Below are 20,801 nucleotides of genomic sequence, written 5' to 3'. Positions count from 1 at the left end.
AAGGTACAGACACTAAGAGGGGAAGGGAGAGTGGGATGAATTTGGAGCCTGGGATTGACATATATATGCTACTGGGTATAAAATAGATAACCAGTGAGAACGTACTACTGTACAGCACAGGGAACTCTACTCAATGCTTTATGGTGACAAAGAGGTGACATATGTATATGTATTCACTCTGCTCTACAACAGACAGTAACACAACTCTGTAGCAAGTAAACCCGAATAAATTTTTTTTAAGCCTGTGTAACGTCTCACAGGGCTTCCCTGGTGGCTTGGTGGTTAAGAAATATGCCAGCTAATGCAGGTGACACATGTTTGATCCCTGGATTGGGAAGATCCCTTTGAGAAAATCCCATGGACAGAGGAGCCTGGTAGGCTCATGGGTTCATGGGGTGGTGAAAGAGTTAGACACAACTTAACGACTGAAGTTAATTTCAGGACTTATGGACTTCCCTGGTGGCTCAGACGGTAAAGCGTCTGTCTATAATGCGGGAGACCTGGGTTCCATCCCTGAGTCGGGAAGATCTGCTGGAGAAGGAAACGGCAATCCACTCCAGTACTATTGCCTGGAAAATCCCATGGATAGAGGAGCCTGGTAGGCTACAGTCCATGGTGTCGCAAAGAGTCGGACACGACTGAGCGACTTCACTTTCCTTTAATGACTGAACGGTAACAACTGACATATTAGTGAAATTGGTAGTTTGGTGGTTAGCACTGTGGTGCTTGGCTAGTCTCTGAGACTTTGAACCTGGCTCTGCCAGTTACTAAGTGACCTTTGAAGTGACTCAACTTCTCTGTTGTACAATCCGTATCTGTAATGTGGGTTAATAACAGAGACTGCAGCAATGGAATTAAAGGATGCTTGCTTCTTGGAAGGAAAGCTATGACAAACCTAGACAGTGGGTTAAAAAGCAGAGACAACACTTTTTCAACAAAGGTCTATATGGTCAAAGCTGTGGTTTTTCCAGTAGTCATGTGCAGATGTGTGAGTTGGACTATAAAGATGGCTGGGCATTGAAGAACTGATGCTTTTGACTTGTGGTGCTGAAGACGGCTTGAGAGTCCCTTGGACTGCAAGGAGATCAACCCTGAATATTAATTGGAAGGACTGATGTTGAATATGGAATACTCCAATACTTTAACCACCTAATGGGAAGAGCTGACTCACTGGAAAAGACCCTGATACTGGGAAAGATTGAAAGCAGAAGGGATGACATAGGTTGAGATGGTTGGATGGCATCATTGACTCAGTGGATATTAGTTTGAGCAAACTCTGGAAGATGGTGAAGAACAATGAAGCCTGGTGTGCTGCAGTCCACGGGGTCACAAAGAGTCAGAAGCGACTTAGCAACTGAACAGAACAGAACCTTAAATGGATTCAGTTCAGTCACTCAGTCGTATCCGACTCTTTGTGACCCCATGGACTGCAGAATACCAGGCCTCTCTGTCCATCACCAGCTCCCGGAGCTTGCCCAAACTCATGTCCATCGAGTCGGTGATGTCACCCAACCTCTGTCCTCCCCTTCTCCTCCCGCCTTCAATCTTTCCCAGCATCAGGGTCTTTTCAAATGAGCCTTTTAAATGGGTTATGGCAATACAATGAACTGACATGTTAGTCCCTCAGAACACGTTCTGGTACAAGGTCAGGGTCAACCCCTGTTTGGCCCAGGCTAGGCAGATGCTCTGAAGCTTGACACTGTTTCAACTCAGTCTGCATTTCCGAAACCTTGAACGTCTTGACGGCTCCTCCCCTCCTACCTTGACAGGGACTTCTACAGGCCTCTTTTGTGAGCGAGACCCGCCACCTGGCGGCCTCAGTTCCGAAACGCTGCCGCGCACAGTGGGGGCCGTCGCCTCCCGCGCCCCTCGCCGGTCCCCGCCCCGCGCCCCTCGCCGGTCCCCGCCCCGCGCCCCTCGCCGGTCCCCGCCCCGCGCCCCTCGCCGGTCCCCGCCCCGCGCCCCCCTTCCGCAGACGCCGAGCGTTCCTGAGTGCGCACGCGCAAGGTGTGCGTCCCGGCTCGACGGAGGTCCCCCTGCGGACGCTCGCCGCGCACCGAGTGTGCGGAAGGGGCTCGCAGACCAGGAGAAAAGCGGGCTGACCCGCGGTACGCAGGCCGCCTAGCCGCCGCCTCTGTGAGCGGTGATCCGGGCTTCCCGCTCGCCGGGCTCTCTGAGATTATCACCCAGGGTCCCAGTCTGGAGCCGGTGCTGACCCGGCGCCGACAGCTCAGACCCACGCACACGTAGTGCAGCAATGACAGTGACAGTCGCTCCGTCGTATGCGACTCTTTGCGAACCCACAGACTACACAGTCCATGGGATTCTCCAGGCCAGAACACTGGAGTGAGAAGCTTATCCCTTCTCCAGTGGACCTTCTCGACCCAGGGATCGAACCCTAGTATCCTGCATTGCAGGCGGATTCTTTACCCGCTGAGCCACAAGGGAAACCCAAAATCATCTGGCAGCGGTGGGATTCGAACCCAACCCCTAGAGCTGCTGCTGACAAGTCGCTTCAGTCATGTCCGACTCTGTGCGACCCCATAGACGGCAGCCCACCAGGCTCCCCCGTCCCCGGGATTCTCCAGGCAAGGACACTGGAGTGGGTTGCCATTTCCTTCTCCAATGCATGAAAGTGAAAAGTGAAAGTGAAGTCGCCCAGTCGTGTTCGACTCTTAGCGACCCTATGGACTGAAGCCTACCAGGCCCCTCCGTCCATGGGATTCCCCAGACAAGAGAACTGGAGTGGGGTGCCGCTGCCTTTTCCAGACCCCTAGAGACTGGATCTTTAATCCAGCGCTTTATCACGGCCACGATACATTGTGCAATACCTACGACAGAAATCCAGAGACCGCCCCACCCAGAGTGCCCCACTGAGCATGCGCAAGCCTGGGCTGGGCGGGCCTGGGGAGAGGGCGGGCTCCGCGGTCCGGCCATTTCCGCTTCCGGTCCCGTTCGAACTCTCCCGCCACCTGAGGAAAGCTGTCGTCGTTGTGTTTATTTGTGTTTGGTGTAGTTGCAGGTGAGAGGAGCCGCCGGGGTTTGCGAAGAACAGTAACCCTGGGGTTGAGGTGTGCGAGCCTAGAGAATGGGGAGAGCGGCGGGCGCGGGGGGCGCGAGTCCGTCCTGGTTGCTTGTCTAGGCGCAGGCAGGTGCCGGGGCTGACAGACCGCGTTGGCTGAGGGACCGCGGAGGCGGCGTGTCACTCGGCGCCGCTGGACGCTCCGACGTGCGTCGCCTCAGAGACAGCCATCAGTTTTCAGGGGTTGTCAGGGAAGAAGCCCACCGAGTCGCGTTCCTAGCCTGAAGCTCCCGCGCTTTCCTCCGAGTTCGGGGTCGCAGCCCTCGGGCAGTCTCAGCCTGACCCTGGAGAGCTCAGAGCCTTCAAGGCGGAGCGCGCAGACGCCTGGAGAACAGCCCGCGTCCCCTGCTGTGGACGTTGCGGGAAGTCAGGACCGCTGCCCGCGTCTCCGCAGGGCTCACCTCTCCCCACCTCCTGTGCACCGTGGTTCCAGCGGTGTTGTCGAAGGTCTGGAAGATAGGGACACGACTCTTAACATGTTGTGCGTGCTCTTCAGAATCAGTTGCCACCTTTTGGTGGCAAAAGGTGGCAGAATGTTTTCCTTTGTGTGTAGAGTTATTTTTTGTTTTTAACTCCATTTCCCACCGTTTTTTGTGCTTGCTTCCAGGGTAACAAGATGGAGTTTTCTGGAGGAAAACGGAGGAAACCGAGGTTGGCAGATGACCAGAGGAATGCTTGCTACCCACATAGCCTTCAGTTTTACTTGCAGCCACCTTCTGGAAACGTGTCTTTGACAGAATTTGAAACGTTGGCTATCGATAGAGTGAAATGTGAGTGATTTGAATTTGAATTTTTGTATTCCTGAGAACCTCACTTATACCTTGTAGAGATAAATTAGAGTAATTTATTTCCTTCTTTAAACTAATATTTGCTGAGGTTTTTCGTTGAGATTTTGCTGTTCATTCATTTTTTCCATGTACTGTGCATATTTATTGAGTGCCACTTTATTCTAGGCGATAGGGATTTTGAGCTGAGCAATGAAATTGTCATCTTTGTTGAAGCTGTATTCTAATACATGGAGACATGTTCAAAGCAGTAATTATAGTTTAGTATTTTAAGTGCTCTAGTAGAGGTGTTATTGAGACATAGAGATGGGAATGATTGACCTAGTCTGATTAAGTAAAACTTCTTAAGAAAAGTTGAAATGTGACCTGGATCTTGAAGCAGGAGTAGCTGTTTCTCAATAGAGAGGAAGAGAGCGGTTTTGGCAAGCTGAGCTAATGGTCTGAAGGAAGAGTTGGAAGCACCAGAGAGCGTGAAACACTGGAGGGGAAAGTGGCAAGTTCAGGGTGAGTGGAGAGCTTTGGGTAACCAAGGACATTTGGTACCACGCTAATGCTGTGATGGCATCACCGACTCGATGGACGTGAGTTTGAGTGAACTCCGGGAGTTGGTGATGGACAGGGAGGCCTGGCGCGCTGTGAGGGTGTGCTGTGATTCATGTGGTCGCAAGAGTCGGACACGACTGAGTGACTGAACTGAACTGAATGATGTGATACTGGGGTGTAAGAAGGATGTAGCGATTTTCTTGAGCCTGCTTGTCTTCTATGTGTTGGTGGAAGAAAGAAAGAAGTTCTGTGTCAACTGCAACAATAGCACTGCCTGCAGAGTTTATATTCCAAAGCATATCCTGATGGCGAGATCAGAAGTAGAGGTGAGATACTGTTAGTCATTCTTAGAGGAGCTGGGTGAGAATTGCTAGTACAGAGTACCTGTATTATCTGTTTGCTGAATAAAAGAGTAAAGGACAGGGAGAATGGGTTCTGGGAAGCTTAGCATGGGTTCTGCGATGCCTCACAGAGGTTAAATGGTTGAAAAGGGTCCCTTCAGTTTGACCCTGGAGGTGAGATGGTGAGGCAGGGACAGGAAGGGAGACATGGAAGGGATACCAAGGAGGTGTAAGTGACAGGGTTTGATGACTACTTGGGTGTGAGGAACAGGGGATTGGGTGGGGAGGGCTGAAGTTCCAGGGTGGCTGATCTCGTGGGTAGAAATGCTGCTGTTAGAGGTGGGTGGCAGGAAGAGGAGCAGGATTGAGGGGCAGAGAATGAGTTTGGTTTGGGAGACCATAATACGGAGTCCCTGCTGGACATGGCTTCAGGATTCATTTCAGAAGTTTTTCATTCTTGAATTAATCTCTCTTTTCCTACCAATGGAAGAAGAATTCATCTGAGGAAGAGTTGACAGGGGCTTCAGGAGCCTTTGGACAGAGCGAAGCATCTAGTCAGAGTGGCTTGTTTTCTTCTTTACTGCTGTGTCTTCTCTGCTTCATCAGGAAGGGGCGGGCTATCTTCCGAAGAGTCTGTGCTGAGTTGGTGAAGCACCCGCCTCACAACCGGCTCTGCACGAGGGATGGATGCGCACGCTGACACACTTGTGCATCCCTCAGCAGTGATGCTCAGTACATCATGATTGTCCCCATCCCTCTCTCCCTTTCAGTTGAGAATCCCTGGTATGAGGTTGTGCTGTGGGATGTGGTTATTTTCTGCACATGGTTGGAGGTTATTCTCTTATAAACATATATAACATGTAATCTGCTTGCAGAAAATGAAGCTTTAGTATTGTCATAAAAAGTAAGTATGGAATTGCTATCCATAGATTTGTCTTAGATTTAGTTTTTTAAGATTACCTTGCATTTATACATTTCCACCCCCCTTCTTCTGTTTTTCAAATTTTTTCTAGTGCTAAAAACAGTTGAGAATCTTGGTGTGAGCTACATGAAGGGAACTGAACAGTATCAGAGTAAGCTGGAGGCTGAGCTTCGGAAACTCAAATTTTCCTACAGAGTAAGTAAAAGAGGGACAGAGATGTTCCTTCAGTTTGTGTGTGTACTGGTAGTGACCATGGGAAAGGTCTTGTATTATGCACAGGGCTTTAAAAAAAACTCTTCCTGAAGGAACCTACCGACCACGAGGGATGATTGACATACAGTCAAACTCCAGTGCGGCAGGGTGTCTCAACCTTAGGAATGTGAACATGCGGGACCTGATGATTCCATGGTGCATTTAGGGGGCTCACTGGCATCTCTGGCTTCTGGGCTCTGTTTCCAGATATTGCCAGATGTGTCCTGTGCAGTCAAGGTGACAAATGCTGTTATTTGATGTGTTCCAGGAACTCTGTTTTGCTGTCCTGGTGGCTCAGTGGTAAAAAATCTGCCTGCCAACGCAGGAGTTGTGGATTCTCTCCCTGAGTCGGGAAGATCCCCTGGAGATGGAAGTGGCACCTCACTCCAGTATTCTTGCCTGGGAAATCCCATGGACAGAGGAGCCTGGTGGGCTACAGTCCATGGGGTTGCAAAAGAGTGGGTGGGACATGACTTAACAACTAAATAACAACCAGGAACTCCAAAAGTACAGGGAATTAGCTCAGGTTGGGGAGGGCTTCCCAGATGAGATAGTGCTGGAACCGAATCTCAATGTATGTGATCTCATTTTTATTTTGAGAAGATGAATATGGGAATACCAATCAGGAGCTTGGAGATGACAAGTAAATTGAATGGAGTGAAGAGGACTGATTGAAGAGATAGTGAGAAGATGGAATAATAAGATTATAGAGATTGAGTACAAGGAGGAGGGACAGAAGAGTTCTGAATGATGCTTGGGTTTCTGGTGATGACAGCTGGGTGGATCGTGGGATATACAAGAGAGGAGGCAAGTCTTACTAGAAAGAAGACAGTTTAGTTCTTGTAACTCTGAGGTGCTTGTGGAGCTATCTTGAGGGCTGCAGGGTGTGCAGCAGATCTGGGCTTGTAGACAGGCGGTGGAACAGTGGTAGTGTTTGGAGGAGAAAGGTGAGAGATGAATGTGGAATATTTCCTCTTCTAACATGTTTAGCTGAGAAGACCGGGGAGGTAGGTCTGAGTATAGGAAAATTTGAAGGGAAAAGATACACACGTACACATTACAGCATATATTTGAACATATTTATAAGCTGAGCAGAACGATCTGGAAGAGAAGAGAGGGCGATTGTAGATACTTTGGGAGAACTTTGGATTAGTCATGATCCTTAGGAGGCAGGAGCAGGTGGGCTACGGAGTTTCTGTGTGGGATCAGCTGTGTGTAGGAGGAGAGAGAGGTCTGTCAGTAGGGATAGTGGGGAAGGCAGTACCACACGCGGTGGCAGGAGTTTGGGCTGAGGAGTCGGCCTGAGGCCTTTGCTTTCCGTAAAGTAGATGAGGTCTTGTGATGAGAGAAGGGAACGATGGTGTATTGGGGAGCGCTGGCCACCTAGTGAAGATCAAAACAGCTGTTGTGAGATGGGGGAAGGAATAGTTATGGGGCCAGATCCCAGCTCTGCTGCTTACAGGCTTGTGACCTGGAACAAAGTCAGTTTCCTCATCTTTAAAATAGGGATATAGTGGTGCCCTCCTCATAGGGGCTTTCAAAGGATTATGTGGATTAATGGATTAAAAATGCTTATAACAGTGCCTGGTACATTGGGAGTGCTCAGGACATGTTTGCTCTGACTGTGTTGAACTTGAGGAAAGATTCCTTGGTGTTTGACTTATTATGACTAGAATGCTGGATTCTAGTAGATATGTAAGAAGCAACAAAGGTTTACTGTATAGCATAGGACACTATAGTTAATATCTTATAATAACATATGATGGAAAATAATTTCAAAAATAATATATGTGTATTTGTGTAACTAAATCATCTTGCTGTGCGCTTGAAAAGCTGTAAGTCAACTATACTTGAATAAGATATATATATTAAAAAAAAAGATTTCTGGGTGTTGATAAAGGTCCAGTTGAGGTTTGTTGTTGTTCAGTTGCTCAGTCATGTCCGACTCTTTGTGACCAGTTGAGGATAGAGGCTGTGAATTTTTAATGTTCCAAATTCCTATAATTGTATATTTTTTTCCCAGAAGTTCTCAGCATTTTGGGAGCAGGACTGCAGAGTATAGCTATGGATTTGTTTATAATCTAGGTTTTGCCAAATGGTTGAAATGAAAATAGTTGAGGGTTTATCTGAGAAGTGGTGGAAGAGGTGAGTGGCTGGGTGTAGGCTGGACGAGAAGGAAAGTTAGAAGAGGAAGAAAACAGTGGGATCCAAACCCAGGAGGTGGTGGTGTTCAATTGTGTTTCACCCAGTTGTCATCCTAAGTAAAGTGATGCTCATCCTGGGGAGCATATTATGAAATCTGTGTCGTTGAACTTCTGCTTCACTATTGGCTTATGCTGACTCAGTAATTCTTTACACCTTTCACTGTTTTGCATTTATTTTCTTCATTTGCCATTGTTTTTCAGGAAAGCTTGGAAGATGAATATGAACCTCGAAGAAAAGATCACATTTCTCACTTTATTTTGCGCCTTGCTTACTGCCAGTCGTGAGTATACCTTTATCTTCCACAGACAAATCTGACATCTTGGGCTATAAACTAGTGCAGGAGGGCCGACAGGTATTGTACTCATCGTAGGAAATCCCAGGATAACATCAGAAACCAGTGGTTCATGGGCTGAACGCTGTTGCAGCGAATTGTTTGAAACAAGTTGTTGACTAAAAAAATAAAATATTTTTGCAGATTTTGCCTATTTAAACACTTTTTACCTTATGGGAGGGATTCTTCATTTAGGATTTAAAATTAGAGGTGATTTCATTAGGAAGAAGGATTCTGGAATCAAACACTTAACTTGAATCTGCACAGGTTTCAGCGGTTGATTTGTATGGAAGTCAGTAGTGCCACCCAGAGGAAGGAGTTGGTTGCTTTTTTTTTTTTTTTTACTGTGTTTTTTTCTTATATTTATTTTGGCTAACTTACATAGTTACTATGTTTATTTTCTGGCAATAGGCTTATCAAATGGGAATCTTGAATTATTTACTATCCCAAGATAATGACTGAGAAATTATTGACCAGCTTTGGTCCTAGAGCTTTTCTTTTGTTAAAAAAGCATATGCAGTTTATGCAGTTTATGCAATAAGTGAATTGCTGACAATGTGAAAGTCAAATGAGGAAAGAAACCATATTTTACATTGAGTAGCTTAATTATTTTATAACAACAATAATGCCCACCTGTCTTATAAATTAATGTTCTATATCGACGTCTGGGGCTTCTCTGGTGGCTCAGTGGTAAAGAATCCTCCTGCCAGAGTAGGAGATGTGGGTTTGACCCCTGGGTGGGGAAGATCCCCTGGAGAAAGAAATGGCAACCCACTCCAGTATTCTTGCCTGGAAAATCCCATGGAGAGAGGAACCTGGTGGGCCGTAGTCCATGGGGTTGTAAAAGAGTGGGACACAATTTAGCGACTAAACAGTAACAAATGTTGACTTTTAAAAAGTTGAGGTATCTTAATGCTTATTAAATTTTGTGAAGTTATAAACTCTAAAGCTGTAAGCAAAGTTTACTTTGCAGAGTTTATCTGATCATAATCTATTCAGAGGTAAAATTACCTTTGAAAACTTGTGATGTTTCTTTGGCATTAATAGGAGGGATACTCCATTTTCTGATGTAAACAAATACTTCGCAGTTAGATTAAACGAAGTGTACTATTTTATGTTATTTGATGATAATGCAGCTAGACTTTGTGTTTATTTCTTTTAATTATGTTCAAAACATCCTTCTTCCCCATATTCTACTCAGTCCTGGGAGATTGTGGCATGTTACCTGTATTCACACTCTTACCATAGTAGAGAGCTTGATGCTGTTAATGAACTTCAGTCTGTTGGCCTATTGCTCACATTTGAATGTTGTTTCATAGAAATGTCTTGGATTTAATAATCAGTGGACTTTTAAAATTGTCTTTAAACTTTTCACTTACAGTTTTCTTGTCTCTGTTTTAGTGAAGATCTTAGGCGCTGGTTTATTCAGCAAGAAATGGATCTCCTTCGATTTCGATTCAGTATTTTACCCAAGGACAAAATTCAGAGTTTCTTAAAGGATAGCCATTTACAGTTTGAGGCTGTAAGTATATTTTTATAGTCTTTCCAATTGTGTCACCTCCCTTGACCTTCAGTGCTGGTGTTAATATGTGGAGTTTGTTCTCTTTACATTTTCTTCCTGAAGACTTGACTGAAAGAATGAGTCACTTTGGCTTCACACAAAGTGAACCTTTCTCTTCGATGACTAGAAGAAAAGGGGCTCCTTAGTATCAGAGCATCACTTTTGTTTAGTTACTATTTTAAGTATGTGATTTATGAAAGCACAAAAAGGTTTAATTTATAACAGTTCATCTTTAACCAGAATCTTCTAGGCCAAAAATTTAAAGCTTGTAATATTCCACAGAAAACAGAAAAGTGGTAGCACTTATTTCCAGCAATGAGGTTTAGGGTCGGTAATACTTTATTTTAGAAGTCATTTGTCAGCAAAATGTCTGAGTAGTTGTAAGGTATAATTCTGTAGACAGATCTGAATGAGTTACATGTAGGAATTATATAAGAAAGAAGAAACGTTGGGTATATTTTTAGCAAGGATACTTATTGTGGATAGAAACAGAATTTATGTCTTTTAGGTGGGCCTGTGCTGCAGTGGGAAGAAAGAAAAATTCTGTTTTGTGAAACTTAGAGCAGTCAGATGGCAGTAGGATGGTCAGGACTGTATTTGGGCGTTAGAATGGGTGACTCCAGGCCAAATAAAGTAAAAAAGTAGAAATTGAAGTAGGTGAAGGAATTGTCCTGCTGAGACGTGGATGTGCCCACTGCAGCAAGAACCAGTGTGGCTTTCTGCTTTGGGGATAAGGAGATGTGTGAAGAGTAATACGTAAACCTTTGGTGGACATTTAGTGTGTCATCTGTGAGCAAGGCACTTTCCAAAGTTTCACTCACTTCGGAGAATCCCGTGAGGTTTCTTGTAGCGTCTGCTCAGACAGAGAAAAGTGTTGGTCCCAGTACCATCTCACCCAAACCCCATGCTCTTTCTGCTTAGCTTAGAACTCTGATCTTGAGTGAAGTCTGTTACTGCTAATATCAGTTATAGTTCATTGATCCTCTCATATTAAAAATAGTTGCTTTTTTCTTTTTGCTGTTGAAATTATGGTTTTAGTAGGTCATAGAGAAGTATTTTTGAGATTGTGTTTATTCTAGATTGTCTCAATAGGTCAGGTAGAATTTTTTGTTTCTTTTTTAAAAAAACTTTTTTACTGAAGTATAACATACACAGAAAACTGCACAGCTCATAACTGTCTAGCTCCATGAAGTAGCATGAAGGTTAAGGAAGAGAACCTTGCGGTCAACTGGTGTTGCCTTGTGTCTCCTTTCTTTACCACCCCATCTCCCTCTTATAATCACTGTCCTGACTTTTAATATCATGAATGATTCTGCCTGTCTTTGAACTTTGTGTAAATAGTATTACGTGGTGTGTATTTGGGTGACTCCAGGCCAAATAAAGTAAAAAAGTAGAAATAGGAGTACGTGAAGGAATTATCCTACTGAGAAGTGGATGTGCCCCACTGCAACAAGAATCAGTGTGGCTTCCTGTCTTATGTAAATAGTATTAATGGTGTGTCTTTTTTCCCCCAGCTTTATTGAAATATGATGATATATTGATGTTGTGTCAGTTTAAGGTACACAGTGTGATGATCTGATACATATATATGTTGTGAAATGTTTACTGCTATAAAGATGGTTAACAGATCCTTACATAGCATGTTATGTGAGTTAAGTTCAGTTCAGTCACTCAGTTGTGTCTGACTTTGTAACCCCATGGACTGCGGCACATGAGGCTTCTCTGTCCCTCACCAACTCCTGGAGCTTGCTCAAACTGTTGTCTATCAAGTCGGTGGTGCCATCCAACCATCTCATCCTCTGCCGTCCCCTTCTCCTCCTGCCGTCAATCTTTCCCAGCATCGGTCTTTTCCAGTGAGTCAGCTCTTTGCATCAGGTGGCCAAAGTATTGGAGTTTCACCTTCACCATCAGTCCTTCCAATGAACACCCAGGACTGATCTCCTTTAGGATGGACTGGTTGGGTCTCCTTGCAGTCCAAGGGAGTCTCAGGAGTCTTCTCCAGCACCACGGTCCACAAGTGTCAGTTCTTTGGTGCTCAGCAGTCTCACACAATCACCATTCTGTTGCGGTGGTGGTGAGGCCCTTGAGGCCCGCTCACAGCCGCTCTCAGGGGCACAGTGCAGGGCCCTCAGCTGCAGCCTCAGGCTATCATGCGATCTCTGGAGCCCACTTCTGTAGCTGGATGTTTGCGCCCTTCCACCAGGGTCTCCTCTTCTCTGCTGCCCAATCCCTGGCAGCCTCTGTCCTATTCTGCTTCTGAGTTTGACTCTTAGATCCCACAGATAAGTGAGATCACAAGTATACTTTTTTATAATTGCTTTAGTGAGATAGAGTTTACATACCTTAAACTTCACTCTAAAAGTGTGCAATTTGTTGGCTTTTTAGTATGATCATAGAGTTGTGCAATGATCACCATCTAATTTTAGAACATTTTCATTACCCTAAAAAAGAAAGCTGTGCCCACTAGTCGTCATTCTAAATTTGTCACTCTGTCATCTCTTGGCAACAACTAATCTGCTGTCTTTGTGAATTTGCCTATTCTGGGCATTTTGTATAAATGGACATTTCATATAGTTTGTGGTCTTTTGTTACTGGCTTCTTTTTAGCATAATATTTCCAGGTTTCATCTATGTTGTATATGTAGCATATATCAGCACTTCATTCATTTTACAGTCATTTCTCTTTTCAGTAGTTGATGGACATTGGATTATTTCATCATTTTAGCTGTGATGAATAATGCTGCAGTGAATATTTGTATACGCATTTTTGTGTGGAGATCTTTTTATTTGTTTCAGATATACACCTAGGAGTGGGATTGTTAGGTCATAGAGTAATTCTATATTTAAACTTTCGAAGGACTCCCAAACTTTTCTGGAGGGGCTGCATTGTTGTACGTCTCACTAGTTTGTTAGGATTCTAGTTTCTTTACATTCTGTAGCAGTTGGTTCTGTCTTTTTTTTGATTTTAGTCATTCCGGTGGGTGTGAAGTGATACTTCATTGTGGTTTTGATTTTCATTTGTGACTGATTTCATAGTGACTGATGAGGTTGAGCATCTTTTCATGTTCTTATTGGTTATTTGTATATTTTGTTTGGAGAAATGTCTGTTTGTATCCTTGGTCCATTTTTTATTTGAGCTGTCTTTCTATGGTTTATTGTTAACTATTCTTTACATATTCTGAATACACAGCCACTATAAGGTCTAATTCTATGAATTAGAAATCTTTTTCTTTCACTCTGAGGATTGTCATTTTTAAAAAAAAATTATTTATTTATGGTTGCACTGGTCTTCATGGCTGTATGTGGGCTTTCTCTAGTTGCAGCGAGCAGGGACTACCCTTCATTATTGCAGTGTGTGGGTTTCTTGTTACAGTGGCTTCTCTTGCTGCAGAGCAGAAGCTCTAGGCATGTGGATTTCAGGGCTTGAGGCACACAGGCTCAGTAGTTGGCTCACAGACACAGCTTGTGGACTCTCAAGTGCGGGTCTCAGTAGTTGTAGCACACGGGCTTAGCTGCTCCTTGCCGTGTAGAATCTTCTGGGATCAGGGATTGGATCCATGTCCCTGCATTGCCAGGCAAATTCTTTATCACTGAGTCACCACAGAAGTCCTTGTCACTTCATTTTCTTGTTAGGATCATTTGCAACATGAAAGTTTTTAATGCAGATGCAGTGTAAGTTGTCTTTTTCTTTTGTTGTTTATGTTTTTGTTGTTGGCTTTAAGAAGGATTTGCCTAACAGATGGTCATGAAGATTTATGCCTATGGTTTTCTCTAAGAGTTTTATAGTTTCTGTCCTTTTTAGGTCTGTTTAGTCTATTTACATTTTAAGTTGATTTCTGTGTATGGTGTAAAGTAGGGGCCCAACTTCATTGTTTTGCTTGTGGATATACAGTTGACCTACCATCATTTGTTGAAATGGCTATTCTTTCCTCTTTAAATTGTCTTTTCACTCTTGTCAAAAGTCATTTGGCCATAAATTAGTTTATTTCTGGACTCAGTTTTATTAGTGCTGTGTGACAGGAGCCTGGCGGTCCGTGGAGTTGCAGAGTCGAACGTGACTGAGTGACTTAGCACCCACGTGTTTCTCCTTATGTCAGTACTATGTGGTCTTAAATATTGATTCCTCTAGTTTTGTAATATGATTTCAGATTCAGTAGTGTGCATTTTCTCACTTTGTTCTTCTTTTTCAAGGTTATTTTCACTATTCTGGGTTATTTATATTTTATGAGTTTTAGGATCAACTTGTTAGTTTCTACCAATGAGCTGGGGTTCAGGTTGGGATTATGAAGTCTATGAAGATCCACTTGGGCAGTATTGCCCAATACTTAATCTCCTCGTCTTAATCCCTTAGGATAGGAAATGGCAACCCATTCCAGTATTCTTGCCTGGGAAATCCCATGGACAGAGGAGCCTGGTGGGGTCCATGGGGATTGCAAAGAGTCGGACATGACTGAGCAGATAAGCGTGCATGCATGCTGTCTTAAATATTAAGTCTTCTGATCAATGAACATGGGAATTTTTTTTTGTTGCTTGAGAGCTTTAATTTTTTTTAACAGTTATGTACTTATTTATACCTCAGTATTTTATTCTTTACTGTCATTATAGATGTAGTTTCTTATTTCATTTTTGAAATGTTCATTGCAAGCATATGGAAATGCAGTTGATTTTTGTATATTGATCTGGTATGCTGCGCCCTTACAAAATCATTTATTCTGACAGTTTTTAGCGGATTCCTTAGGAGATTGGCTCTTATAAAGAAATAATCCTTACTTTTCAATCTGGATGCTTTGTATTTACTTTTGCCTTATATTGTTAGCTAGCATCTCCAGTACAGTGTTGAATAGAAGTGGCAGTAGTGGAAGTACTTGTCTTGTGCCTGATTTTAGGGTGAAAGCGTTCAGTCTGTTGCCAAGATATATGATGTTGGCTCTGGGGTTTTTGTGGATAGTCTTTACAGACTGAGAAGATTTATAATTTTTACTGAGCATTTTCATTGTGAAAGGGATTTTGTGCTTTTTCTACACCTGTTGAAATGATCATAGGGCTGTGTCCTTTATTATATTAATATTGTGATAACCACAATTGTGTCATCACTCACCTTGAGTCAGACATCCTGGAGTGCGAAATCAGGTGGGCCTTTGGAAGCATCACTATGAACAAAGCTAGTGGAGGTGATGGAATTCCAGTTGAGATATTTCAAAGCCTAAAAGATGATGCTGTTAAAGTGCTGCACTTAATATGTCAGCAAATTTGGAAAACTCAGCAGTGGCCACAGGACTGGAAAAGATCAGTTTTCATTCCACTCCCAAAGAAAGGCAATGCCAGAGAATGTTCAAACTACCGCACAATTGTACTCATCTCACATGCTAGTAAAGTAATGCTCAAAACTCTCCAGGCTAGGCTTTAACAGTATGTGAACTAAGAACTTCAGATGTTCAAGCTGGTTTTAGAAAAGGCAGAGGAACCAGAGATCAAATTGCCAACATCTATTGGATCATAGGAAAAGCAAGGGAGTTTCAGAAAAACATTTACTTCTGATTTATTGACTATGCCAAGGCCTTTAACTGTGTGGGTCACAGCAAACTGAAAAAATTCTTCAAGAGATGGGAATACCAGACCACCTTAGCTGCCTCCTGAGAAATTCTATGCATGTCAAGAAGCAGCAGGTAGAACTGGACATGGAACAATGGACTGGTTCCAAATAGGGAAAGGAGTATATCAAACTGTACCCTTTGCTTATTTAACTTATATGCAGAATACAGCATGCAAAATGCCAGGCTGGATGAAGCACAAGCCAGAATCAAGATTGCCGGGAGAAATACCAATAACCTCAGATACGCAGATGAGACCACTCTTTTGGCAGAAAGCGAAGAACTAAAGAGCCGCTTGATGAAAGTGAAGGAGCAGAGTGTAAAAGTTAGGGTAATATTGGTCTCATATAGTGAATTGAGAAGTGGTTTTTCCTCTTCTATTTTTGGGAATAAGTTGTGAAAGATTGGTCTTAAATTTTAAACATTTGGTAGAATTTACCAGTGATCTTTCTAGGTCTAGGCTTCTCTTTGTGGGGTGTTTTAAAATTGCTGATTCATTTTCTTTACTTGCAGATTTATTCAGATTTTCTACCTCTTGAGTCAGTTGTGGTAATTCCTGTTTTCTGGAGATTTGTCCTTTGCATCTGTTATGTAACTGGTGCTTATAGTTGTTCATGTGCTAAGTCCCTTCATTCCTGTCTAACTCTTTGTGACACTGTTGACCTTAGCCCACCGGAGTCCAGGCTCCTCTGTCCATGGGATTCTCCGGGCAAGAATACTGGAGTGGGTTGTCACGCCCTCCTCCATGGGATCTTCCTGTTCCATGGATCAAACCTGTGTCTCTTACATCTCCTGCATTGGCAGGCAGGTTCTTTACCACTAGTGCCAACTGGGAAGCCCATTTTATTGTTGTTCAGTTGCTCAGTCGTGTCCGACTGTTTGCGACCCCATGGACTGCCAGGCTCCTCTATCCCTAGGATTCTCTAGGCAAGAATACTGGAGAGGGTTGCCATTTCCTTCTCCAGAGGATCTTTCCAACCCAGGGTATTGAACCTGAAGTGGCAGATGGATTCTTTAACCACTGAGCCACCAGGGAAACCCAATGTAAAGCTACTACTGTTCAAAAGCTGTAGCCAGAAGTCCACACAAGGCTGGGTCTGATCCTACAAGCATCTTTCTGAGCTTAGGTACTTGTTGGGAGCCCAGATTTCTAACCAAAGAGATAGAATTTGTTTTGCTTGTATTTTGTTGAGGATGTTTGTACCTGTGTTTATCAGTGATTTTTTTTTTGTGTGTGTGTGATGTGTTTGTCTGGTTTTGCTGTTATAGTAATGTGGACTTCATTGAATGAGTTTGGAAGTGTTTCTTCCTCTTCAGTTTTTGGAGTAGTTTGAGAAGGATGGATTTTAGGTCTTTAAATCTTTGGTATGCTCCACCGGAGTTGCCATCAGGTCCTGGACATTTGTTTGCTGGGAGATTTTTGATGAGTGTTTCAGTTTCAATGCTGATAATTGGTCTGTTCACATTTTTCTATTCTTCCTGATTCAGTCTTGGGAGAGTGTACATTTTTAGAAATATGTCCATTCTTTCTACATTGTCCATTTTATTGGTGTATGATTGTAGTAATCACCTGTGATCCTTTGTGTTTCGGTGACATTGTAACTTTTCCTTTTTCTCTTAATATTTTATTTGAGTTTGCTCTTTCTATCTTGATGAGTCTAGCTAAAGCTTTGTCCGTTTTGTTTATCTTTTCAAGGAACCAGTTCTTAGTTTCATTGATCTTCTCTGATTTTAAGTTAGCCTCTATTTCATTTATTTTTGCTTTGATTTTTATTATGTCTTTCTACTAATAGAATTTTCTTTTTCTTTTTCTACTTCCATTAGGTGTAAGGTTAAATTGCTTGAGATTTTTCTTCTTTTTTGTTAATTTTTATTTATGTATTTGGCTGTTTGCTGTTAGTTGCAGCACGTGGGTTCTTTGTGTGCCGGCTCCTGTCTCACTGTGGCACGTGGGCTCCAGAGTGCACAGGCTTTCTGGTGTGGTGTGTGCCTGTAGAGTGTGTGTGCTCAGTAGTTGCAGTGCGTGCGCTTCATTGTCCCACAGCATGTGGGATCTTAGTTCCCCAATCAGGGATCAAACCCATATCCCCTGCACTGGAAGGCAGATTCTTAATCACTGGACCAGCAAGGAAGTCCCTTTCTTGTTTCTTGAGGCTTATATTGCAGTAAACTTCCCTCTTAGAGCTGCTTTTGCTGCATCCCATAGAGTTTTGATTGATTATTGTCTTTCCCTTTCATCTGTTTCCATGTAATTTGACTTCCTCTTGATTTCTTCAGGGGCCCATTGGTTGTTTAGTAGCATATATTTTTAATTAATTTAAAAATATTTGTTATGTATGTGTGTATTCGTTTATGGCTGCACTGGGTCTCATAGCTGTTGGCGGGATTTCTCTAGTTGGGGTGGGATTTCTCTAGCTGCTGTTTAGTTGCGAGCCTGGGCTCTTGGGCACGTGGGCTTCAGTCTGGGCTCAGTAGTTGTGGCTCAGTGGTTGTGGTGCTTGGGTTTAGTTGGCCCATGGCATGTGGAATCCTCCCAGATAGGGATCAAATCCATGTCCCCTACATTGGCAGGTGGATTCTTAACCACTGGAGCACCAGGAAAGTCCAGTAGCATGTTGTTAAGACTCCATGTATTTTTCTTTTGGTAATTTTTTTCTTGTAGTTGATTTCTAGTCTCATAGTGTTGTGGTCAGAAAAGATGCTTGATATGAGTTCAGTCTTCGTAATGTTTTTGGAACTCTTTTTTGGCTCAGCATGTGATCTGTCCTAGAGAGTGTTTTGTGTGCACTTGGAGAAGGACATGGCAGCCCACTCCAGTGTTCTTGCTGGAGAATCCCAGGGACAGGGGAGCCTGGTGGGCTGCTGTCTATGGGGTCGCACAGAGTCCGACACGACTGACATGACTTAGCAGCAGCAGCAGCAGCAGCAGCAGCAAAGAATGTATTCTGTTGCTTTTAGATGGATTGCTCTCTATATATTAAGTTCATCTGTTTATATGTGTTATTGAAGGCCAGTGTTTTCTTAATGAGTTTCTATCTGGATGATTTGTGGAAGTGGAAGTGTTAGTCGCTCAGTCATGTCCATCCTTTAATGTTAAGTGAGTGTTAAAGTCCCTTATTATTATTTTGTTATTGTTTCTTTGTTTTTGTTTATGATTGAGATATGAAAAAGTAAATTGAAAGTATTTATGTTCAGTTTGTCATTTTTAACCAGAAGCGTCAGCAATCTCAATTATTACAGTTTTAAATTTAGGGAATAAAGTTAAACTTTTGGAATGTATTTTATTAATAGTGCCTAACAGTCCAGCATGTATCAGTGTTGGGCAAAAGCCTCCCTCCACAGGTCTCTTCTGCTCCTATACACCTTGCCGGGTATGTTGGGAATGCAGGGTCCTGATCCTGGGCCATTCCTCACAGCTGTGTTTTAGCAGGCAGCCTCCAGGGATGAGGTAATGTCTTTCTGTTACATACAGTTGGGGCTTCTCAGGTGCAGTGCAAGCTTACTGTACTGAAGCATCCGTCTGGGCTGTGTCATGATGCTGTTGAGGAATTTGGGGGAGGAGAACCACAGAAACATGCTGGTTCTTGTGCTCCTTCCTGTGATGTGAGTAATAGAAGTTCTGTGTCCCTAATGCAGGAGCCTGTACCTTCTGTTGGGGCTTCCCTGATGGCTCAGTTGGTAGAGAGTCCCCCTGCAATGCAGGAGACCCTGGTTTGATTCCTGGGTCAGGGAGATCCCCTTCAGAAGGAACTGGCTACCCACTCCAGTATTCTTGGCTTCCCTGGTGGTTCAGCTGGTAAAGAATCTGCCTGCAATGTGGGAAACCTGGGTTCGATCTCTGGGTTGGGAGGATCCCCTGAGGAAGAGAAAGGCTACCCACTCCAGTATTCTGGCCTGGAGAATTCTATGGACTGTATGGGGTTGCAAAGGGTCTTCTGTCAGCCTGCATTAAGCAGTAATGGGTGAACTTGCTGGTTTATATGTAGCATAAAGCCAATCTAGACTTGATAGTTAGCTATGTGATTTTTGAATGTGTACTTCAGTCTCCTCATCTTCACAGTGGGAATAATCACAGTTCCCACTTCACTGATTTATGAGGTTTAAATGAGATAGAGTATATGGTGTGTTTAGTACTGTGGCTAACATGTATGTTCACTAGTGATATTAAGGAGGATTCACAGGCAGCAAATGCATATATGTTAGAGAATTTTGAGATTATTAGATTGGTATGTTTTACAACAATTAAATCTATTTTGGGTCTTTATTTTAGGAAACAGTAATTTATAGGAAATATATACATTTAACAAGTCTATTGCCAGTCATGATTGGTTTTTAATACTACTCTGGTTGCTTCTAGTCTGTTTGCTATAACTGTTTATTTCCTGTTTCATTCTCCATGCCATTTGAGGGACATCTTAATAGACATACATTAAAGTAAGATGTAGAAATATGGATAAAAATGGAAGATTGGCTAAAGGGAGCATTATTATTTACATTTGTACATCATGGTGGACAGGGGTCCCATACAGTTTCTAAAAACAACAGCAGCTTTGGCTTCTTGGGTGACTGTTTGGCTTTTCTATTTCAGTGATTCTAGGTGGGTCGATAGGCTAGAGCTAGTTCTCTGAGGGGCAGAGGGGTAGAGCACTGTTTATCAGAACTGTGAATGGCGGTGTGTAGTGTGTTACATGTTTTCTTTTTGAAATAAACACTGTAGGTAAAACGTGATCAAGTATTTGTAGCTGGTGAGGATGCATGGCATGTGGAGTGAGAAAGTGTTGTAGGGGGCCTGGAGAAAAGTCACTCGTGGGACAGATTGTCATCACTCTCCTTGTGGAGACCTGTTCCCCCTTCCCCTGGGGCCCTCCCTGGCACCTCCTCCTGGCAGATAAGGCTTTGAACTCTGGTGCTGTTGATGAGCTTGCCCCTCGATTCCTGTAGTCCTAATTTCTATTGTTTTCCTCACTTTGATTAGCATTTTGGCTTGCTCTTTGTTAAAACAGGTGTCAGTGATGCTTTTAGGCTCAGGATCCATGTTTTTAGACTCAGGATAAAGCAAGGGGTAGGGAAAAGTTATTAGAATTCGTCAATAAACTGGTCTTGGTGTATAACAGACTCTTGCCTAAGTTGAGGCAGAAGGAAACAGCAGAGGATGGAGAGCCACAGGCCCTCTTGGTTTTCGTGTCACA

The 20,801-nt window shown here is 43.4% G+C and overlaps 1 protein-coding gene across 1 annotated transcript; it reads left to right on the top strand.

The window, feature by feature from the left end:
• Positions 1-2,959: 2,959 nt before the first annotated feature.
• On the top strand, positions 2,960-10,001 carry PRIM2 (DNA primase subunit 2). Its single transcript, XM_068960594.1, has 5 exons — positions 2,960-3,022; positions 3,690-3,852; positions 5,765-5,868; positions 8,331-8,410; positions 9,863-10,001. The coding sequence occupies exons 2-5, from the start codon at positions 3,699-3,701 to the stop codon at positions 9,999-10,001; spliced, it is 477 nt and encodes a 158-aa protein (XP_068816695.1). The 5' UTR covers positions 2,960-3,022; positions 3,690-3,698.
• The last annotated feature ends 10,800 nt before the right edge of the window (positions 10,002-20,801 follow it).

The sequence above is a fragment of the Capricornis sumatraensis genome, chromosome 22, assembly GCF_032405125.1.
Source record: "Capricornis sumatraensis isolate serow.1 chromosome 22, serow.2, whole genome shotgun sequence".
Lineage (NCBI taxonomy): Eukaryota > Metazoa > Chordata > Mammalia > Artiodactyla > Bovidae > Capricornis > Capricornis sumatraensis.
This window is presented reverse-complemented; position numbering and strand designations above follow the sequence as displayed.